The sequence below is a fragment of the Equus asinus genome, chromosome 22, assembly GCF_041296235.1.
Source record: "Equus asinus isolate D_3611 breed Donkey chromosome 22, EquAss-T2T_v2, whole genome shotgun sequence".
NCBI lineage: Eukaryota > Metazoa > Chordata > Mammalia > Perissodactyla > Equidae > Equus > Equus asinus.
The window spans coordinates 54,122,029-54,144,015 of NC_091811.1; the positions used below are offsets into that span (position 1 = coordinate 54,122,029).

The 21,987-nt window shown below is 49.6% G+C and overlaps 1 protein-coding gene across 1 annotated transcript; it reads right to left on the reverse strand.

Moving 5' to 3' along the window:
- Nucleotides 1-422: 422 nt before the first annotated feature.
- KRT76 (keratin 76) lies at nt 423-9,251 on the reverse strand. The gene is made up of 9 exons (XM_014847456.3): nt 8,612-9,251; nt 7,324-7,544; nt 5,884-5,944; nt 5,127-5,222; nt 4,395-4,559; nt 4,161-4,286; nt 3,297-3,517; nt 1,785-1,819; nt 423-1,367 (listed from the first exon to the last, which is right to left on the reverse strand). Exons 1-9 carry the CDS (start codon nt 9,200-9,202, stop codon nt 979-981), a joined length of 1,905 nt encoding a protein of 634 aa, XP_014702942.1. The 5' UTR covers nt 9,203-9,251; the 3' UTR covers nt 423-978.
- Nucleotides 9,252-21,987: the final 12,736 nt, after the last annotated feature.

A 21,987-nucleotide genomic window follows, 5' to 3' on the forward strand; every position in this document is an offset into this window, starting at 1 on the left:
TTCTGTTCTGCTCTCCTACCTACTGTGAGGGGTCTGACCCCATAGGGAGCTATGTTTGCAGAAAGAGAATTTGCTCAGTGTCTGGCTGGTGTGAGGACGGAACAAAGGAGCTGAAGTCCCAGTGGAATCTATTCCCTCCGTGAACTGCAAAACCCTCCTCTTCCGAGACTGGACCCCGGAGGCCTGCTCAGAGGCAGGAGGATGGACGGGAAGACCTCCTTGGGGGTGACGGGTCCCCACTTAAGCAAGATAAATGCTCTTGGGCAGACCTATCACAAGAACCAAGCAAATGGATAAAGGAGACGCCAAGATTTTCAGTGTCCTTGAACTTCTGGAAGACCACTAATCACACCTTATTTCCCTCCACTCTTGGGCCTCAGTTTATTCTGTGACTCCTTGAATGAAAACCAAACACCAGAATGTGAAATACAGTGCAATTTATTGATGAAAAAAGTGCAGCAAAATCATCACCAGGGGATCCACAGCTTGGAATTAAAGGACAGAAGTAAGTCAGGGTATGATACCCAGATGTGAGGAGGGCATCCTGGGAACCAACAGTCCGGAGATCTTGACCATCCACCCTCCAGCGCTGGCCACACTGCACTGCCCCCTCAGGTGGGGCCGAAACATGCCGGCTTCTGACCATCACCTCCTACTGAGAGAGGGACACGGGCCAGAGTGGAGCGAGCCAGGCTGGGAAGGCCGGCACTGGTTTGGGCTCAGGTGTTGCTGTCCAACATCAGGGGCCATCGCAGGGGCTCATCTAGGGGCATAATCATCCCAGAGGAGCAGCTGGACCTCCTTGGCCCAGGAGAGGTCTTGAGGATGGAGGATCCAGGAAGAAGGTCAGCCCCTTCTCCAGGGAACTTGGGGAAAAGCCAGGATGAGGTTGGCATTCCTTGATGCCAAGCAGAGAGTGGGAAGTGCTGTTGCGGGCTGAGAGGGAAGCGGGGCGCATGGAGATCTGGCCCCGGAGGATCATTTGGAGGAGTGCTGGCTTGAGCTGGTGGTCTGGGAGAAGCGGATACTGGTGCTGCCTCCACCGCCAGACTTGTAGCCGCTGCCTACAGAGGTCTGAATGCCGCCCGAGCTGGAGCCACTCTGGCTCACCGAGCTGCTGCTTCCGCTGCTGGGCCTGCTCCCACCGCTGCTGCTCTGGTAGCTTCCGCTGCTGACCCTGCCCCCACTGCTGCCACCACTGACCCCTCCATAGCCACTGCTACTGCCACCACTGATTCCTCCATAGCCGCCACTGCCGCCTCTGCTGCTGCTGCTTCTGTAGCCACCGCTGCTGCTGCTGGCCCCTCCAAAGCCTCCACGGCTTCCACCAGAGCTGCCGCTTGTGCTGGTAACGTTGCTGACCACCGCTGCAGGAGAACAGGCACTCAGTGAAGGCTGAAGACCGGGGTCTGTAGCCCAGCTCTATCCTGCTTGGCTGCGTGACTTAGGGGAAGATGCTCAACTTCTCTGAGGCCTCAGTTGTTAAACAATGAGAGTGAGCCCGGCCCTTTAGTGTCCTTTCCCAGGAACAAGAGGCAGCAATATCCACAGAAATTTCTGGGTCTCCAACCTAGGGAGCTCCCCAAGACCACAGCAGTTTTAGCTTTGGCCTGACAGTTTGCCAGCTCACACCAGGGGCAGAGTGAGTGACCACGGCCTGAGCCCCTAGACACTGTTTGGTGGCCCAGCTTCCTTGCATGAGTCAGGGTGTCCTGCCTGAAAGCCGGATGTGTCTAGTTGCCCTTTTTACGACCCAGGGAGAAAATTTCTGAAGGGCTACTTACAAATGCTCACAGCACTCTGACACTCTCCAGACATCCTACAAAGGAAGAGAAGGAGATGTGGGTTATTTCTGCAATGGGCCATTAGCCAAAGAGCTAAGGGTTCAAAGCCTTGGGCGCTGTGTCCTCCTGTCTGCCCTACTAGGGGTCCAGCTCCCGGGGGAAGAAAGGCTATTCTAAGTCTGTTTCCATGACCAGGTCTCCCCAGGAAAGGAGGTTGCTCTCGGGGGGGGGGGGGGGCGGGGGGCGCCGCTGAGGTGTCCAGAAGCTTCACCAACCATGCTGTGTTTCTCCATCTTCCCATCGTCTTTCCCTTAGTTCCCAGATCATCTGTTCCAGGCAAACTGCTCATCACCCAACTCCCACTTGATTAGCACTTCTTCGCTTCTCCTCCCCTGCTGACCGTCTTCCCATCTTAGCATGCGTGCTCTTCCCCTCTTCCTCCACCCAGCTCTGGCTTTTTTATTTCCGACTTTTCTCTCCCAGGAAGCCTTCCCCAGTGAGCCCTCCTGGGGTGGGGGGGTTGGTGACGATGATGGGTGGGTAACATGTGCGAGGGACTGACACTCAACACATGACGAATTTGAAATGTCCTGCCCACACTGCCCATCTCCCTATGCCTCACTCTGGTTCACGGAGCAGGCGCGTCCACGCATCGGAGCAGACGTGGAATGTGTCTGCGCACTTTGCCAACGTGGCCCCGCTGGTGTCAACCACTCCCTCCTCATCCCACGACTCCCGACACACGTAGCACCATCTTCACTTCTCCTCCTTTTCACAGAGACTCCTAAGAAATCCTTAAGTGTCCTTTTCACGCTTGACTTCTACTTCCTCCATCAGAGTGGGAGCCACCTGGGACAGAGGCTCTGAACACGGGATGCATGGAGCAGCCAGTCAGCAGAGAGATCTCTCCATTCTTGACACTCCTTTGCATGTCTGCTTATCTGCTGCCTGATGTTGTGTTATTTTTCCAGCATAGGTATGTATCAGCAACCTTCCTGTATGGCCTGAGCCTCAGGGGTGGGGGGGTTGCAGGACTGTCTACACTAAGCTGTCCAATATGGCAACCACTAGCCTCATAAAGCTATTTAAATTTATTAAAATTAAATTAAATGTAAAACTCAGTTCTTCGGTTGCACTAGCCACATTTCAAGTGCTGAAGCGGCTAACGGCTACTGTATTAGCGCAGATAATAGAACATTTTCATGATCTCAGAAAGTTCCGGAGGACAACACTATAACTTTTGTCATAACCTCAAAGCCCTTTTTCTTACACATTGCACACAGTAAGGATCAACAGAGGTATGTAATAGCATATTGATGTCCATGGTAAATTGAAGAATTGGTTGATCTTGATTGACAAACAATAGTGGGGCTTGAAACCTAAACTCTGTTGTTCGGGAGATTCCCTAGCCTTTGTCTGAGTTGTCCTCTCCTTATCATCTTGTCCTCTTTCTTCATTGTCAAAGCTCACTCTCAAATCGTATTGGAGAATGCTGACCCCACGGCCACTCACCGGCACTCCTCGCCCTCCAGCAGCTTGCGGTAGGTGGCGATCTCCACGTCCAGGGCCAGCTTGACGTTCATCAGCTCCTGGTAGTCACGCAGCAGCCGGGCCAGGTCATCTTTGGCCTTCTGTAGGGCAGCCTGCAAGCCTTGGAGCTTGGCATTGGCATCTTTGAGGGCCATCTCCCCGCGCTGCTCAGCTTCCGCAATGGCCGTCTGCAGGTTGGCGCTCTGGGACAGAGAGAGGTGGGAGACTGGTTAGCATAGTGACCAGGAAACAAATAGCTGATCTTTTCTGAGAGGAGATCTCTTCCCCATCCATCATCCCTCCCTTCCCTTCCTTAGAAATCCAGTGGAGCATGCTCAGAAAACAGAAGTCAGTTTTGCAATTGGTTCATTCATCTTCGGCCCATTGAAATTAACTCAGGTCTCATCAGGAAAAGGAACCCTGATTTGCTGGTAAAGGTAGTAGTGGTCTGGCGAGTAGTCCTTTTTTAAGACTGTTAGAGAACTCCCTTGCCTAATCACTTCCTTCCAGTGGCATGAATTAGCCACCGAGGTTATGTGAAGGGTGTGATAAATAGCTCACTGAGGGCAGCGCCTCCTGAGAGCTGAGTGTTTGCGGCCACCCCTACAGTTGTAAGATTTGGTGGGTAAACCAGAATGAGCAACCATCTCTCCTTAGGGAGTCTTCCAAGAAGCCCAGGCTCCAGGAGGAGCACCTGGGAGAGTGGAGTGTCCCGGAGACTATGCTGTTCCACACAGGACACCATGGAAGGACAGAGAAAGCCTGTGGCAGGGGCACAGCTGTTGCTTCTCCTTCTCCCTGGGGCCCAGAAGACCTCCAGGATCTCTCCATTAAGCCCAGACCCACCTGCTTCTTGACGCTCTCGATCTCGGCCCGCAGCCTCTGAATCACCCTGTTGAGCTCGGAGATCTCACTCCTCGTGCTCTTCAGGTCATCCCCGTGCCTGCCGGCCGTGCTCTGCAGCTCCCCAAGCTGACAGAGGAGAAACCGATCAACATGACTTGCACAGTGTTGGAGCATTCCTGATGAAGGTCAGTGGGACCTAAGAGTAGAATGTGGGGACAAGGGGCAGGCTCCCACCTTGGTCTGGTACAGCGCCTCAGCCTCAGCCTTGCTCTTCTGGGCGATCTCCTCGTACTGGGCCTTGACCTCGGCGATGATGCTGTCCAGGTCCAGGAAGCGGTTGTTATCCATGGAGAGGACCACGGATGTGTCACTGACGTGGCTCTGCATCTGGGACAGCTCCTGCGGAGAACGTGGATGGTCATTTTCACCATCCCCTGACCCCAGGGGATGCAGGGAATGAAGTTCAAGAATCTTCTGCTAGCAGAGATACCCCAGTGATGGGGCCAGGGGTTGGGACATTAGAAAAATAAGCTTGCATTGCAGGCCTAGCCTAACCTAAAGGATGCCAGACAACAAAGCTAAAGGAAAAAGGAAATGCGCAAATATAATCAGGTGTCGGCCTGAGAGTATCAGCCAGTAAGCCTACTGGGTGGGTTTCCGTGGGCCTGCAGTAGGCAGGAGCACTCCGAAGGAACTGCTGTGATACTGGGATGGGAACCAGGGAGAGGGTGTAGAAGAAAATGGGCTGAGGACAGAGAGGGACCCAGGCCCTGTGGGCCAGGTCTGTGCAGGCTGGGGAGCTAAGTTAGCATTTCCTGTGTGGGGCGGGGCTGAGGTCTGAGCCCTGTTGCTGGTTTTGTGAGTGTTCTGCCACTTGACTGTCCCCTAAACTTCCGCTTGGGAAGCACGTTTGGGAAGATGCAGACAGGAGGGCTCTGGAGCTTGGCAAAGCAGGAAGGGAATCACCATCTCGTAGAGGGTCCTCAGGAAGCTGAGCTGATCTGTGAGGACGTCCGCCTGGGCCTGCAGCTCCACCTTGTTCATGTAGACTGCATCCACCTCCTGGGGAGGGCGGGGGGAGGAGGGTGGTCAGAAAGGCAAGACAGCGACCTCTCCTCCCCTAGCCCCACAGCTCTTGCCTAAGTCTTCATTTCTTCTCTTTGCCCCACCCCCCAATTGTGACTTCTCATCTTCCCTTTTAAAAGAAGGAAAACATGGTTTTCTTCCTTTTAATTGCTCTGACCAATCAAACCCCAATTCTTTAATAAAATACAAACCGTATTAGCCAGCATGGAGTAAGCGTAGAAAAATCACATTTATCTAATATATAGCTGGTTATATAGCACCGAAAACCCAACCTCCCGAATAGAAACAAAGGTGTTCCTCTCACTGCTTCGCCTTTGTGATAACTGGTTTAAACGGGCTGCAAGTATTTGTTGATTGTTATTACTAATAACATCCAGCGTACATTTGTAGGCTGAAAGCTTTGATTAATACTATACAAAAATGCTTATTATTAGTTCACATTCCTAAGCGGCTCATTAGTCACGTTGTAAGATGCCTTCCCTGCCAGCAGTGTACTCAGAGTGACTTCCTTCATCAAACACCTCATTTCCAAAAATGTAGAGAAAATGTAAACCACACACACAGCACAGTCTGCTCTCTCCCTGTGGGGGCAGTGCCCAGAAGGGGAGCCTTGAGGTGCTCGGCCCCGCTGACTCACCTTCTTCAGCCCCACAAACTCATTCTCTGCCGCCGTGCGTTTGTTGATCTCGTCTTCGTACCTGGGACAGAAAGAGGCACATATATGGACAGCGACATTTCAGAAGTAAAAAACAAAAAAGATGAGGATCCCAAGCACTCATGCAGAACCTCCTCACCGGGAGACAGGACCAGCTTCACGGGCGTGGGCCCCGGCACTTACACAGGTCCCTGGGCTCAGATGGTCCTCACACTTGGTGTAATGCTCTGCTGGCGCCATCTTGAAAGTGCATAATTTTTTAACAAGGGCCATGCATTCTCATTTTGCACTGAGCCCCCAAATTATGTAGCCAGTCCTGCCTAGAGGCCTTTCAGGGCTCACGTTACTGCCTCGCCCTCCTCCTCTAAGTCCCCGAGAGAGGCTGAGATGTGGGCAGACAGGGTCAGGGAAGAGGTCAAGGAGGCCAGCTACTTGCTCGGCCCAGAAAGACTTCTCAAAGCACAACGTGCCCACCTGAGACCCAGAGAAGTATTTGCTCAGACCAAGGTTTCTGCCTCTGCTTTCTCTTTTCATTCATTAGAGTTGCTTCTTACAAGATTTTGTGATAAGAATCAACTCATGTCTTCCTGCTTGTTAATGACCAAAATCTCCCACCAAGAGTTTGGATTTCATGAGGATTGAAGAATGGAATGATTTTAGGGAGAAGAGGTTTCTGGGCAATGTGAATCTGAGTTGCCACTGGATCCCCAGGACCCAGCACGGAGCCTGCCACAGAGTGGTTGCCCAGCGGGTTTGCGCAGCTGAGTAGGAATGGGGCCTCCCCAGAGCAGGCGTGCCCATCCCTTTGGGTCTTGACCCCCGGGGATGTCTGGAGCTCCCTCCCCACCTTGAGAGGCCCTGTTTTCCTCTCACAGAGGTACCACTCTCAGAGAGTATCAATCACAACCCCAAACATGCAGGCGGAGGCTGACAGAAGCTGCAGAAATGGGATGGGACTGGACACAGTGAAAGAGTACTTTGCAAAGTGTGGCCCTGAACTGTCTTCTTGGAATCCCTGGGGGCTGGACCCCTGGGGCCTGCCCCACACCTGCGGCTTCAGACTATCTAAGACTAGAGCACAGGAATATGCATTTTGACAAGCTTTCATGGTGATTCCTATGTACAGTAAAGTGTGGAGGGCTCTCCATCCTAAAGAGCTTTGAACTCTGGGAGGACTCTCTTGTCCGTCCCAGCTGGAGTAGGAGGGAGCCTACGTGGAGACTGAAAAATCTGTCATAAGCAGCCACGCAGAAGTTTCGGTCTCCACCCCTTCACCCCCTTCTGCTTGGTCATGCCTCACTCAATAAATCTATCCCAGAGTATTGACTGAACGTGCAGTCTGGAACAGTTGAAATCCCAAATTGGGGCCGCACCTCCCTGCTAATCCCCCGGAAGGGGAAACTCCCCGGTTGGAGCCCTCACTTCTTTTTGAAGTCTTCCACCAGGTCCTGCATGTTCTTCAGCTCTCCTTCCAGGTTCCCTCTCTCCCCCAGCACCAAATCCAACTGCCTGCGCAGGAAACTGATGTAGGATTCAAAGAAAGGCTCCAGGTTTTGGGGACCCGAGCCAGAGCCCGGGGTCTGCTGCTGGAGCAGATTCCACTTGGTCTCCAGGACCTTGTTCTGCTGTTCCAGGAACCGCACCTGCATCAGGGGAGGAAGAAGACGAGTCAGCCTCTTGCTTTGGGCAGGATACTCCCAAAGAGTAGAAACGTGGAAAATGAACCCAATTCCTCAATCTGCAATCACCTCTGTTTTTTCAGAATTTGGGAAGGATGAGCTTTTAGAAAAGGGAGAGCTAGAACATATTGAGTGCTTACTCTATACCTACTATTTTCCCACATTGTGTCTCACTTAGTGCTCACAAACCCTATAAAGGAGGCGTTATGACCCCATTTTGTACCTAAGGAAACTGAGGCTCAAGAAGCTTAGTTAAGTTGCCAAAGTGACATGGCTACAAGGTGACAAAGCTCAGAGTCCAACCCAGCACCGTCCTAGTCTATTGGGGTCCCCTCCCTCAGAATACAGCTAAAGGAGGTCAGCATGAATAAAGTTGTTTACCATTGTTTTTCAAGTGAAAACGTTTTCCCTCCATACAGACAGTGAAAACAATCCATGAGGGCTAACTTTTCCTTAGTCGTTTCCCCTTTCAGTTACTTGGCTTACGGCTGACCTAGCTTTAACTTCAAATCCCAGCCTCGTTCCCCAGACCCAGCACGCCCTTCCTCCCCTGGCCCAGCGTGGACAGCCTGACTTCACATTGGCTGAAGCACGGCACCATTCAGAAGGTAAGTCAGCCGTCATGACTGAGAGGAGGCCCAACATCCATTCTGATGCAAGTTTGATTACCAGCTGGTTTAGATTATCAAGCAATTGCTTTTCAAGAGTAACTGAAAGTTAACTATGCTAGTTTCATGGCTAAGGCCCCATTCACAATGGGAAATACGAGCGTGTTTGGACCTCACCTGATTTCCCCTGGTCCTATCCCTGGAAGGAAATCAGGAGCCAGAATCCTTCCCCTGCTGCACGTGTGGGAAAACAGGGCCCGAAGAGCAAGAGAGGCATGCTCCCTGGCTGGTAGGGGCCAAGGTTGACTCAGGACAAGAAGCCGGCACCCCTGCCTCCAAGCTGGCCGATCCCACTGGCATCTTCTTACACCAACCCCCAGGGCAGCCCAAATCCTCCACGACATGTCTGGGCTTTGCTCTCACCTTGTCGATGAAGGAGGCGAACTTGTTGTTGAGGGTCTTGATCTGCTCCCGCTCCTGGGCCTTCACTTGCCCAATCTGGGGGTCGATCTCCACATTGAGGGGCTGCAGGAGGCTCTGGTTGATGGTCACTTCCTGGATTCCCCCAGGAAAGCCACCAGGCCCAAAGCCACCAGGTCCACCAAAGCCACCAAGCCCACCAAAGCCACCAGGCCCACCGAAACCACCAGCTCCACCAAAGCCGCCTGCCCCTCCAAAGCCACCTCCCATTCCTCTGCCACCACCAAAGCCACCCCCAAAACCACCTCCATAGCCGCCCCCAAAGCCACTGCCACAGCTGCCACGCCCTCCCCCAAAGCCACCAGCCCGGGAGCCACCAGCCACACTGATGGAGATGCTCTTGTTGCCACCCAGGTTGTAGAGGCTGCGACTGCCAAAGCCGCCTGCTCCGCTCCGGAACCCACAGGCCCCTCTGCCAGCTCCCCCAGTGCGGGCCACGCAGCTCATCCTGCTGCTGCCGGAGACCACGGCGGAGCGACCGGAGAAGCACTGGCTCCCGCCACTGAAGGATTTCTTGCTGATTTGTCTGTTCATGATGAGAGAGCTTGGAAGTGAGCTAGCGATGAAGATGGTGGATGGGGATGACAGAGGAGACCGGCCTTTATATACCAAGGAGTTTGGCTTGGCAGAAGGAGAGGCAGGCAATTACCTGAGAGTCATCTTGGGTTTGGTTTGCCTCCCAGGCAATAAGTTACTTCTAGGTTCTCAGCACGCCTCAAAAATAATCCTCTGGACCAAAAGGACTTTGCTTTCTCAGCTTAATCACCCAAACTTGCCCCAGTTGACAAGAGACTAGAGCTCTCCTCCCTCCCTTCTTGTGATTTCCTCAAGGGTCTTAGGGAACTCGAACAGCACCTGATCCAGCAGGATGAATTGGATTTTGACACCAGAGGATTAAGAGCCACTGAGCTCTGTGACACAGGGGTGAGGACCAGACAACCTCTTCCAGATGGACTGGTCCCTCCCTGAAGTGCCAGAAGGCCACAGTCCAGTGGCATGTCATCTGTGCCCGCCTTTTCAGAGAAATATCCAGAGCGGGGCTTGGGGTTGGGGAGGGGGTTGGGATGAGAGGTGCGCTGACCCCACAGGGTCTACTCTGGCTCCACCTCAGCCAAAGGCATCCATCGAAGCCAGCCTGTCGTTTGAGCTGAGAAATGCTGCTCATGAGAAGGAAACCAAATGGAGTTTAGTGGTGATAAAATGTGACCCATGGGAAAAGTAAGGGTCATGTATGAAGCAAACAAGCGTGAGGCTTGGGAAGTGGAAGGGGTCATGTTGGAGGAAGGAGTCTCGGACCGAGTCCCTCCACCGCCTTCCTAGGCCATCAACAGGCGATCTCTGGATCCAGAAGCAAGAGAGGACAGAATGTGGGGGCCCTCCAGTTGGCCAATGGAGTCGGCTCAAAGACCCCGTTCATCTCAGGATGAGAGCGTGCACTGAGTCAGACCTCGGGGCCTTAGGCTCTCCTCCCGCTGCAGCATCTGGCTTCGGTTAGACAGCCTTCCCTGCTCCCCCGGCACCCTGTGCTCTTCCCGCCATGGCCCTGACTTAAAGTGCCCTCATCTGTTTATTCGTCTGTACCCCTCTAAGCCCTGAGCTCGTCGAGAGAAGGGGTTGAGTCCTATTCAGTCTGAATCTGCAGCTTCCAGCTAGGGTCTGCACACCACAAGCGTGTGTTAACTGACTGATGACTGCCGTCTGAGACTAAAACTATCTAGACCCAGGTCCCACCCCAGTCCTATGAAACCAAAATCTTCAGAGGAAGGGCTTGAGTGTCTGTACTTTTCACCAGCCCTCCAGGTAATCCTTGTGATCGAGAGAGTCTGGCAAGCCCTGGTCTAGACTGTGGGCACGGGGAGTGGGGGGAATGGAGGGCCGTTGACGGTGGAGCCAGGACACTGATGCATTACCACACTTAAGTTATGACAGCTCAGCTACCCCCATCCCCATGCCAACCCAACTCCACACCACACATGGCAAGAGCAACGTCTCAGGTTGTTATCTACATATGGGACTTCACAGCGGGTGGCAGGAGCAGGAGGGAGTGACTCTAGACTCCCCGAGAAATAGGCGGTTGGTCTATCTCCAGAATTCCAGTCAAATCGGCAGCAAGCACTCCGTCTTTGTGGGACGCTTTCCAGACAAGGCAGCCTGGGGCAGAGGATGGGTCTGAAAGACCCTTAGGAGCCTCAAGAGGAGCGATTTTGAGTGCGCTGTGGCTCGCTCTCACTTCTCTGCTCCGCGGCTTGTCTAGAGCCCGTCTGCCTGGTCAGCATCCCAGCTCCACCACTCGCTAGCTCTTTGACCTTGAACAAGTGACTTGACTTTTGTGTGTCTTGGTTTCCTCAACTGTGAAGTGGGGATGATAACAGCAGGCACTTCACAGGGCCATCGTGTGCTTTAACCAACTGAAATAATATAAAATGTGTAGTAATCACTGTACATTTACTTACTGCTAGTCCTCTATTTGGGGACACGGGAGAAGGAAATAATTTATGTTCAACCTTGGTTATTCTCCAGACAACTAACGCCCCTGAGAAACTCATCAAAGGGCACTGGGGAGTGGTGGCTGAGAGTGAGTGGAGAGTAAGAAGACCAAGCTGGGACAGTAGAGACAAGACCTCTGCTAGGATGGATTTGGGCTCAATGACCTTGGGCTGTGACTTCACACACTGAGCCTGTGCACTAATCTGGCAAATCCCTTCCTACCTCATCGGTTTGTGGTGAGCCTCGCAGGATAAAATATAAGTGAAAGTCCTTTGAAAATTACAAAATGCCACGCAAGGGTCAGGTGACTGTGGTCTGACAGAAAGCCTGTCCTCAGGGCCTCCGGAAGACCTGGGTTCAAATCCCTGGTCTATCTCTCAGTACATAGTGACCTTGGGCAAGCTCCTCAACTTCTCTGAGCCTCTCTTTCCTCATTTGTGAAATGAAGATTCTACCCCAGTTGCAGGATTGTTTTGAGATTTAAATAATGTCCAACAACAAATGTGTGGATTTTTACCAACATCACCCATCACAGACAATCCGTGATGGGGGTTCTGTGTTGGGTTCTTCTTTGAGACATTCACTCTACCCATCCCTTGAAGACCAGTCCCTCTTGGTGAGATCTTTATTCATATTCTTTGGAATTCCTTCAAATGCCCTCCCTGGGAAGAAAGCTGAGCCAGCCTCACCCGGATGAGATCCCAGAACAAGCAAGGACTGACATGAGTGTCTCCAGTGCCAAGGCAGCTGGGGGAGCCTCCCAAATGTGGCTCATCTCGGCCACCCTGGCTTCTGCTGGAGAAGAGTGATGGAGAGAGGCACTGGGCAGATCACAAAGCTCAGGTTTGGGTTGGGTTCCTCTAATCCACATCTCCCGAGCCTGCCAAAATATCACCTTAGTTAGCAGATCAGCGTTGTTTTCTCAGTAGTTGACTGAAGCTGCTGGAAATATCCAGAGTTAGCATCCTCGGCAGTATTTCTCTTATTCACTGCAGGATCTTTTAGAGCAGTGGCGTCTACTGTTGCCAGCAATCTGAGTTCTAATCCCTTGCCTGCCGGAACCTTCTCTATAAAGGTGGCCAAGTGGCTGAGCACTCTGCATCCTTACTTCCTCGTCTATACCATAGGGGAATTGTCACCAAGCAGAGTTATCCCCTGTAACCAAATCGTTCTCTGGTATTCAACTGCAGTGAGAATGTTTAAGAGTTGCCTACAATATAATTGTGAGTGGAGGAATGAGTGAGCAGACAGTAGTCCATGGAGTTTCGTTGCCTACAGGTAGTGAAGGTCAAAATGAGCAGACATCCCTACCCCCCAGGAGCTGCCAAGGACGAGGGGTGATAGTTACACGCCCCTTTATACATGTGGATTCACAGATCCGATTTTCAAGATAATCATTAGTTTGTTACCCAAAAAAAGAAAAATGAACATTCATTCTGGATATTCTGCCCCTGGACTAAGAATTATCGTTGTTTTCTCCTTTTTACCATTTTAAAATAAAAACTTACTACTGAAATAACTTTATTTAACCAATGAACAGTAAAAATATATTACCATATAGAGCGAGCTCCCCTTATAGCTAAAGCTTGATGAAGAAATAAACATCTAAGTACAGTTAGCTGTTAGCAATCACAATTTATTTTAATTCCGGTCTTCTCTCTAGATTTGATTAAAATACTCCTCAACTCACCTCTAAATCCTTATCTTGTACTAGATTCCTTCCCAGGGCTTGTCTAGGGCAGAGTTCTACCCCCCAAAGAGCCTTGATCAAAAGTCTCTGTGGGCGAATAAATTTGGGAAATGAAAATTCTATCGCTTTCTCTTGGGGTTTTAATGAAGCTGGTTAGCATATTAAAAGCCCTTAGAAGTCATGTAGAAAAGAGTTTTTTTCCTTTTATTTAATCACAGCCTCCCAAACAATCTTAACAACAAAATCTTACTACCGTAACTCCTATCAAGCTGTTGAATGTACTTGGAGAAACGCTAGTCCAGCTGCCCATCCAGAATGGACAAGAATAGGCAGAGAGAGCCCTCAGGGGGTTCAGGCTTAAGGTCAAGGGGACTTGACTCATCCCTGGAGAGAAAGTACTTGCTTCCAAGTGAGACAGAGGGAGCTGAGAGCAGGCTGTGGACTGCAGGTTGAAGAGGCCAGGAGAGGGGCCCTGGGGTCCTGGAACATGGAGAAGGGGCCTGAGGACCGAACCTCCTGTCAAAGCATACTCCTCACCTGCCATGGACCTTGCTGGGTCTTTCCGAAAACCATTGCTCTTCCCTCAAGAAGCACCATGGGAAAGGGGCCTCATCCCTTTTCATTGACTTGCTGGATTTTCTGGGCCTCAAATGACAGCGCCTCTTCCCTCTCTTTCCTTGCAGCTTGAAGAATGGAAAACATGGAGGCCTTGGAGTTAGGCCTGTGTTCAAATCCACGTCTCGCCACTCTCCGGGTACATGGGCTCCAGCAAGTCATTTTACCCTCTGGCCTCAGTTTTCTGTTCTGTCAAGTGGGATTAGCATGGCCTCCTCATCGGGCTGCAGTGAGGACTGCAGAGGTGGTGATGGAAAGCCCCCACACAGGGCAGGTGCTCAGCATGAGGCAGCCCCTGTGATGATGATGTCGCTGTGCAAATACCTCCGGGAAGTTGTCAGTTTGGATGCTGAAGAGAAAGGAGGAGTTCTAAAGGGTAGCCCAGTTCAGGGTCAATGCAGCATCAAAGTCTCAGGATTTTGCATAAAACTGCAAAGAATTACAGCATGTGTGTTGCAAGTTACATAAAAGCCATTCTTCCCCGCCCGGCCAAGCCAGCCCCTCTACAGGGCTCACTAATAATGCAACCACCAATCAACAAATATTCATCAAGCTAGTGCGTACTTTCCAGAATTGTGGGGACTGTGATTTAGTGAAAATAAACCTCCTCTTTCAAATCTTTACTCCTTTTGCCCATCTGCAAAAAGAATATAAAAATGGCGCACATTGATTGAGTGCCTGCCATGTATCAGGCACTGAATTAGGCTATTTACAAGTATCATTGTTATAAAAACTCTGCAAGGTCAGAATTTTCATCCACATTTTACTGATAAAGACATGAGATTAGTGAGGTTCATTAACTTGCCCCAAGCCGATTAGCTGACTGAGCTGGGATTTTAATTAGACCGTCCAGCTCCAGAGCCCTGTCACAGACTCCCGGGTCATGTTATCTTTGTGGGCTTCAGCAAGTCAAATACACTATGCCAGAGTGACAAGTCCACTTTGACATGTAAAGAACCCAGCCATAGAACGTGATAGACAAGTGTGCCTTGACACAGCAACTGGTGTTAATAAAAATAGTTTCAAACCTTTACAAACTCCTCTGTGGCATCAAAGAGAAACACCCATCATTATTAAAGGATTTCCCCCAGTCACTCTCTTTGGCTTCTCCACTGGAGATCAGAACTCTCCAGAGTTGAAGGTGGACCTGCCCATCCTCACAGGGCCTCAGAAACCTGGAGAAACCTCTCCTGCCAGTGGAGGAACTTCAGGTTTGGTTTCTGGCTCCTCAAGATTCCAGAGTCGTTAGCACCACACTCCAGAGCTGGCACAGAAGGGGGCATCCAGGAGGCAGAGAAGTCCACCAGGCCCGTTGGGCAGCGCAGCACAGTGGGTATGCGTGCAGGCTCTGGATTTGAGGGCCCGATCTGCCACTTGCATTTCTGGTGGCAGGCATGTCACTCTCTCTCCAGTTTCCTCATCTGGAAAATGATGATAATTGCTACCTGCCTTCTACGGTGGTTGTGAGGATTAAAGGAGATGACGTGTGCAAATGCCCGGGGGATGACTTGCACTGGTAAGTACCCAACAAGCTAGTTGTTTAATCGTATTGTTTTTGTTAAATATGTCAGGACAGCCATTGCATTTAAGACTCCACCCTACCCTTTTCAAGCACCTCCTTAGCTCGGTGAAACTCACAGGGCCTACCCTGTGCCAGGTATGTGCTGGGCACAGAGAGCCACGAAGATGGAGAAGGCACTTCTGCCCCTTCATGTAACTTCCGTTCTAGTGTAGAGAACAGACACTGAAGCTAGTCATTTTATTGTAAGGTGGCAAGTGATGAAATGGGCTCAACTACTCCAATGGGAGCACAAACAGACATTCAGTGCCATGTGGCAGTCCAGGAAAGCTTTCAGGAGGCAGTGACTGGGTGTTCCTCAACGAGAAGTCAGGCTAGTCAAGCCCTTGAAGGTGGAATGAGAATTCCTGGCAAGGGGCACAGATTTTCAAAGGCACAGATGCATAAAACAGCGAAGTTGGTAGGAGAATTGCAGGCACCTCACAGGCCATTGACACAGGTCTTGAAAGTACCCACATAAGGCCACAGTTTGCCTGGCTTTTTTCCTATGGTTTTGTCCAGAATAAAAGGGCATTTCCATTTTAAAACATATAAGCTTCTAAAAATGTACACTTCCCATGGAATGCTTTCTAACCCATTCTATAAGGCCAACATCAACCTGATCCCAAAACCAGACAAGAACAACACAAAGAAGGAAAATCACAGACCAATATCCCTGATGAACACAGATGCAAAAATCGTCAAGAAAATATCGGCAAACCGAATACAGCAGTACATTAAAAGGATCATACACCATGATCAAGTGGGATTTATACCAGGGATGCAGGGATGGTTCAGCATCCACAAATCAATCAACATGATCCACCACATCAACAAAATGAGGAATAAAAACCACATGATCACCTCAATAGATTCAGAGAAAGCGTTTGACAAAATCCAACATCCATTTATGATAAAAGCTCTCAATAAAATGGGTATTGAAGGAAAGTACCTCAACATAATAAAGGTCATATGTGACAAACCCACAGCCAACAGCATACTCAATGGGGAAAAACTGAATGCCATCCCACTGAGAACAGGAACAAGACAAGAGTGCCCGCCCTCAGCACTCCTATTCAACATAGTCCTGGAGATTTGGGCCAGAGCAATTAGGCAAGAAAAAGAAATAAAAGGAGTGCAAATAGGGAGTGAAGAAGTAAAACTCTTGCTGTTTGTGGATGACATGATCCTATATAAAGAAAATCCTGAAGAATCCACCAGAAAACTGTTAGAAATGACAACTACAGCAATGTTGCAGGATACAAAATCAACTTACAAAAATCTGTTGCATTTCTATACACTAATAACAAACTAGCAAAAAGAGAACTCAAGAATACAATCCATTTACAACTGCAACAAAAAGAATAAAATATCTAGGAATAAATTTAACCAAGGAGGTGAAAGACTCATACATTGAAAACTGTAAGAGATTATTGAAAGAAATCGAAGATGACATAAAGGAATGGAAAGATATTCCATGCACATGGATTGAAAAAGTCAACATAATTAAAATGTCCATATTACCCAGAGCAATCTGCAGATTCAATGCAATCCCAATCAGAATCCCAGTGACATTCTTCACCGAAATAGAACAAAGAATCCTAAAATTCATATGGAACAATAAAAGACCCCAAATAGCAAAAGCAATCCCAAGAAAAAAGAACAAAGCTGGAGGCATCACAATCCCCGACTTCAAAATATACTATAAAGCTATAGTAATCAAAACAGCATGGTACTGGCACAAAAACAGACACACCGACCAATGGAACAGAACTAAAAGCCCAGAAATAAACCCACACATCTACGGACAACTAATCTTCCACAAAGGAGCCAAGAATACACAATGGAGAAACTTTCTTCAACAGATGGTATTGGGAAAACTGGACAGCCACATGCCAAAGAATGAAAGTAGACCATTATCTTACACCATACACAAAAATTAACTCAAAATGGATTAAAGACTTGAAGGCAAGACCTAAAGCCATAAAACTCCTTGAAGAAAATATAGGCAGTAGGGGCTGGCCCCGCGGCCGAGTGATTAAGTTCACACGCTCTACTTCATCAGCCCAGGGTTTCGCCAGTTCGACTCCCGAGCGCAGACATGGCACCGCTCATCAGGCCATGCTGAGGAGGCATCCCACATGCCACAACTAGAAGGACCCACAACTAAAGATGCACAACTATGTACCAGGGGGCTTTAGGAGAAAAAGGAAAAATGAAATCTCTAAAAAAAAATATATATATATATATATGTAGGCAGTAAACTCTTTGACATCCGTCTTAGCAGCATCCTTTTGAATACCATGTCTACTCAGGCATAGGAAACAAAACAAAAAATAAACAAATGGGACCGCATCAGACTAAAGAGCTCCTGCAAGACAAAGGAAACCATGAACAAAACAAAAAGACAACCCACCAACTGGGAGAAAATATTTGCAAATCGTATATCCGGCAAGGGGTTAATCTCCAAGATACATAAACAACTCACACACCTAAACAACAAAAAAACAAACAACCCAATCAAAAAATGGGCAGAAGATATGAATAGGTATTTTTCCAAAGAAGATATACAGATGGCCAACAGGCACATGCAAAGATGTTCAACATCACTAATTATTTGGGAAACACAAATCAAAACTACACTGAGACATCACCTAACACTTGTCAGAATGGCTTAAATTACCAAGACAAAAAAGTAACAAATGTTGGAGACAATGTGGAGAAAAGGGAACCCTCATACATTGCTGGTAGGAATGCAAACTGGCACAGCCGCTATGGAAAACAGTATGGAGATTTCTCAAAAAATTAAAAACAGGAATACCATAGGACCCAGCTATCCCACTACTCCAAAGATATTTATCCAAAGAATTTGAAATCAACAATTCAGGAAGATTTACGCACCCCTATGTTCATTGCAGCATCATTCACAACAGCCGAGACGTGGAGGCACCTAGGTACCCATCAACTGATAAATGTATAAAGAAGATGTGGTATGTATACAATGGAATACTACTCAACCATAAAAAAGACAAAAATCATCCCATTTGCAACAACATAGATGGACCTTGAGGGTATTATGTTAAGTGAAATAAGCCAGACAGAGAAAGACAAACACTGCATGATTTCACTCATATGTGGAAAATAAACAATCACATGGACAAAGAGAACAGATTAGTGGTCACCAGAGGGGAAGGGGCCCGGTGGGTAGGTGAAAGGGGTAAAGGGGCACATACGTATAGTGATGGATAAAAATTAGACTATTGGTGGTGAGCATGATGCAGTCTATAGAGAAACTGATAAATAACAAACTGATAAATAACCTGAAATTACACAGTTAAGAACCATTATGACCTTAATAAAATAATTTTTTTTAAATGTATTCTTCCCTCAAACTCAGAATGGTCTCTACTCAGCTCACCTATAACCAATATCGCTATAGCCAAGGATCCTTTCCTAAAGAGAGGGGTCAATGAGATGACCTCTTGCTTGAGTGCAGGGTTTCCAACAGCATCTCTACTGACATTTTAGGCTGGATAATTCTTTGTTGTGTGGCCTGTCCTGTGCATTGTAGGATGTTTAGTAGCAACCAGGCCTCCACCCTCCAGATGCCAGTAGCACCCCTCCACTTGTGACCAAACATTGCTATATGTTCCCTGGGGGAGGGGGGTGGAATGGCCCCCACTGAGAATCACCACTTTATCACCATCTAGAGCCATCCTTTCCTACCCTGTCTCCTCCAGAGTTGATGAAGCTGTCACCGTTTGGTGATGTCACCACGGATTCCAAGGCTATCCGATTGCTCCCTCCATAGCTCCATCAGTGATTCCCTAGGAGAATCAGCTGGCCTTCAGCCTTCAGCTGGGCTGGAAGCGTTGGTGGTATATAGCTTTGTCTTAGGCACAACAGAGGTTGAATCCTACAAGGGCTTGTGAGGGATATAGATAAAATATGTGAGGAAGCGTTTTCAGAACTTACTAAGTTTTTCTCAGTCATCCCAAGATTATTGCGAGATGTCCACGCTTCCGGTCGTGGCAGCAGATAGAGAGCGTACCTGGGCTACAGTGCTGAGAAGGCAGAGAAAGGCCGCCCGGATCCCAGAAGATAAGATTTTTGATGATTGGCTAACAAAAACCCCACCCAGCTCAAGGCAAAACAGGGAAGAGTCTTAAAGAGATTTACCTACAAATTACCCAAAACTTCATATGTAAACCTCGATCGTCAGCAGTCAAGTCTGGATTCTGGATTATCCACGGACAGATCCCTGTGGGAAACAATCCCCTGATTTCCTTAACTAAACCTTTTGTGGCTGTGTCACCATCACGGTTGATACTTGCTCTGGCTTGTCACCTACATCCCATAAGATAGAAGGAAATAAGTTGAAATCTAAAAACACATCTTGGTCTCCCTCACCTCAAGGGATGTGTGAACCAATGAGTCAACAAGCTCTTAGAACAGGAAAGTGTGCTGTGAGCTTTCTTTCCAGTTGGGGTGCAGGTGGAGGGCACAGGAGGAAAGGAGGCAGAGAGGAATGGATGGGACCGGGAGTGAGGTGGGGAGATATAAGTTGTGTCATCACAAGAGGATGCACCACTCCACACCCAAGGTAGAGAGATGTGGAACAAAGCAGAGGGAGCAAAAAAATACTTGACCATTGATCAATGGCCTCAAATCCCAGTTTAGGGCCCAGGCACACAAGTCAGCATTATTTACTAATCTCCGTGAGTTCCCCCTGTGGGCAAAAAAAAACCAAACAAAATGCCTTAGAGGATAAGAAAAGAATGGGCAACACAGCGCCAACTGGCTCCCAACCTGAAGAACGAAAATTCTGTTCAAGTAGAAGAAAGCAAACACAAACCCAGCGACTTCAGAGCACTTGAAAAATCGACATAGAGTTTCACAAAGAAATTCTGTAAATGCTGGGGTGAAAGGAGGAAAAGGAGCGCTAAGAACCAGGTAAAGTTCCCTGGAGGTGTTTTCAGCCTGGATTAGAAATGGTCAGGCCCAGCTGAGAACATCCAGCCAAGCGTGGCGTTAACTCCTTCGGTCTCAGGTCCTGGCACCGAGCTCATCTGCCTGGCCATTCCTCTGGGACAATGACATCTTCATGATACCATTCCTCCTGAGCCAGGAGGAACCTGGCTCAGGTTCCCCGGCTTCTCTCCTTTAAGAAGCGGCCTGGATTCCCCTGTGCCACTAGGGGGTCCTTAGGTAGTAGGAGTCCCCTGCAAACCCCACAGAAGGCACAAGGGGCAGTGGGCATAGGTTACAGTGCAGGGAGGAGCAGCACAGGAAAGAAGCCATGTCCAAACACAAGCCTTGAGATCAGTGGACAGTGTCTCAAGGAAGGCTGGGCCCCTGGTATCTTTCCTTCATAGACCTGTCACGACGTGAAGTTATTCTGCCTGTTTGCCTTTTTGTTGTTGTCAGGCTCCCTTACTGAAAGGAGAGCAGAGGCAACACCTTACTTTTGCTCCCCAAAGCATCTCCAACATTTAGCCCAGTGCCAGAGAGTCAACGCTCAATAAGTGTGGGTTGAGGAAGGAATTCATGAATGAAGCGGCCGTCCCATAACCAGCCTAGCCCATTCCCACCGGGCCCACCCTCGGCGTGGTGGCAGGCACGGAGTCTCCCACCACTCTCCTATTCCTTTTCCACAGAGGGGTACAACCAGAAAAGTCACCTTCCTGCCCCCAAATGAGGCAACAACTACGAAATCCCCCCCCTTCAGAGAGCTTCCCAGGAGATCAGGCTGGACGCGGCACTGTCTTGCTGTCACAAGCAGCCAGGGGACTTCCACACGGATCGTTTCAAGCCCCGGTTACTGTTTTCTTTGTTCCTTTAACTGTCATTCTCCGTCTCTGAAGTGAATTCAGCTTTCGCCTAAGATGGAAATACCGCTTCCCTGGCCTGGCCTGGCTAAGTGTTTCTCCTCCATCACCTGAGATTTCTGGGTCCCCAGGCCGCTGGCCGTGCCAGGAGGGCCGCAGCTCAGCCTCAGACAGTGTGGGGCAGCAGAAGGAGCTTTGGACTCTGGACACTTGGGTGCCTTCCCGGCCCAGACACTTGGATGCTATATGGCCCTAAGCCAGCCACTCCACCAATCTGAGCCTCAGTCTTCTCATTGGCAAATGAAGTTCTTGGACTCCTTATGCCCGAGTCCCTTCCAGCTGTGGCTTCTGGACAGCACCCCCATGGCCACCTAACACTTCTCAGGATGTCCCAGTGCAGGGCAGATGCCCGGAGCTTCCCTGGCTGGCACACCACCTGGGGGCCCAGGGTGCAGGCAGACAGTGCTCAGGGGCAGGACATTCTCTGAGGGTGTTAATAGTTGTTTACTGAAGGGGGAACCTCCTGGAAAATGCTGGGTTAAAGAGAGCTAACAGGTATTCTTTGCTATAAGACTCCTCAGGACCTCTAATATGTGCTCCAAAAAGGGAAGATGGAATGCACACGGGATGCTTTTTTGCAGAGCTCCCCAACGGAGCGGGGTTCTGTGGGTCAGACTTGAAAACAGGTGGTCTCAGGAAATCCCTGGCTGCTCACACCTTCCCAGGTGCACCTCAATGCAGGAAGGCTTTCAGGATGTCAGCTGGAGTGGGGACCAGCACCAAGGAATGAAGTCGTCTGTCCTCAAGCCCCTCAGCAACTCAAGGCACTCTTAGGTTCCCCCAAAGGAGAGAAGGCAAGAAGGAGATGGACGTCTGTGTAGTCCTGCCTTCCCGCCGAGAACTGTGAGGCCACACAGCCTCCTGCGGCATGCTCCCACCCTCTCCCGGCGCTCCAAGAATAAGTGAGCAACCAGATCTTGCCCATTTAGATCCCACACAAGGGGCAGCAGGGAGTAACTGCCTTGGTTTCAGAGGAAGAGTACTCCAGCTGTTCTGTGGACCGCACAGCCCACTGGGAGAGGATGAGGGAAGTCGGTCCAGCCGGGAGAAATGTGTCCAGAGAGGACTCGGGGGCCTGATG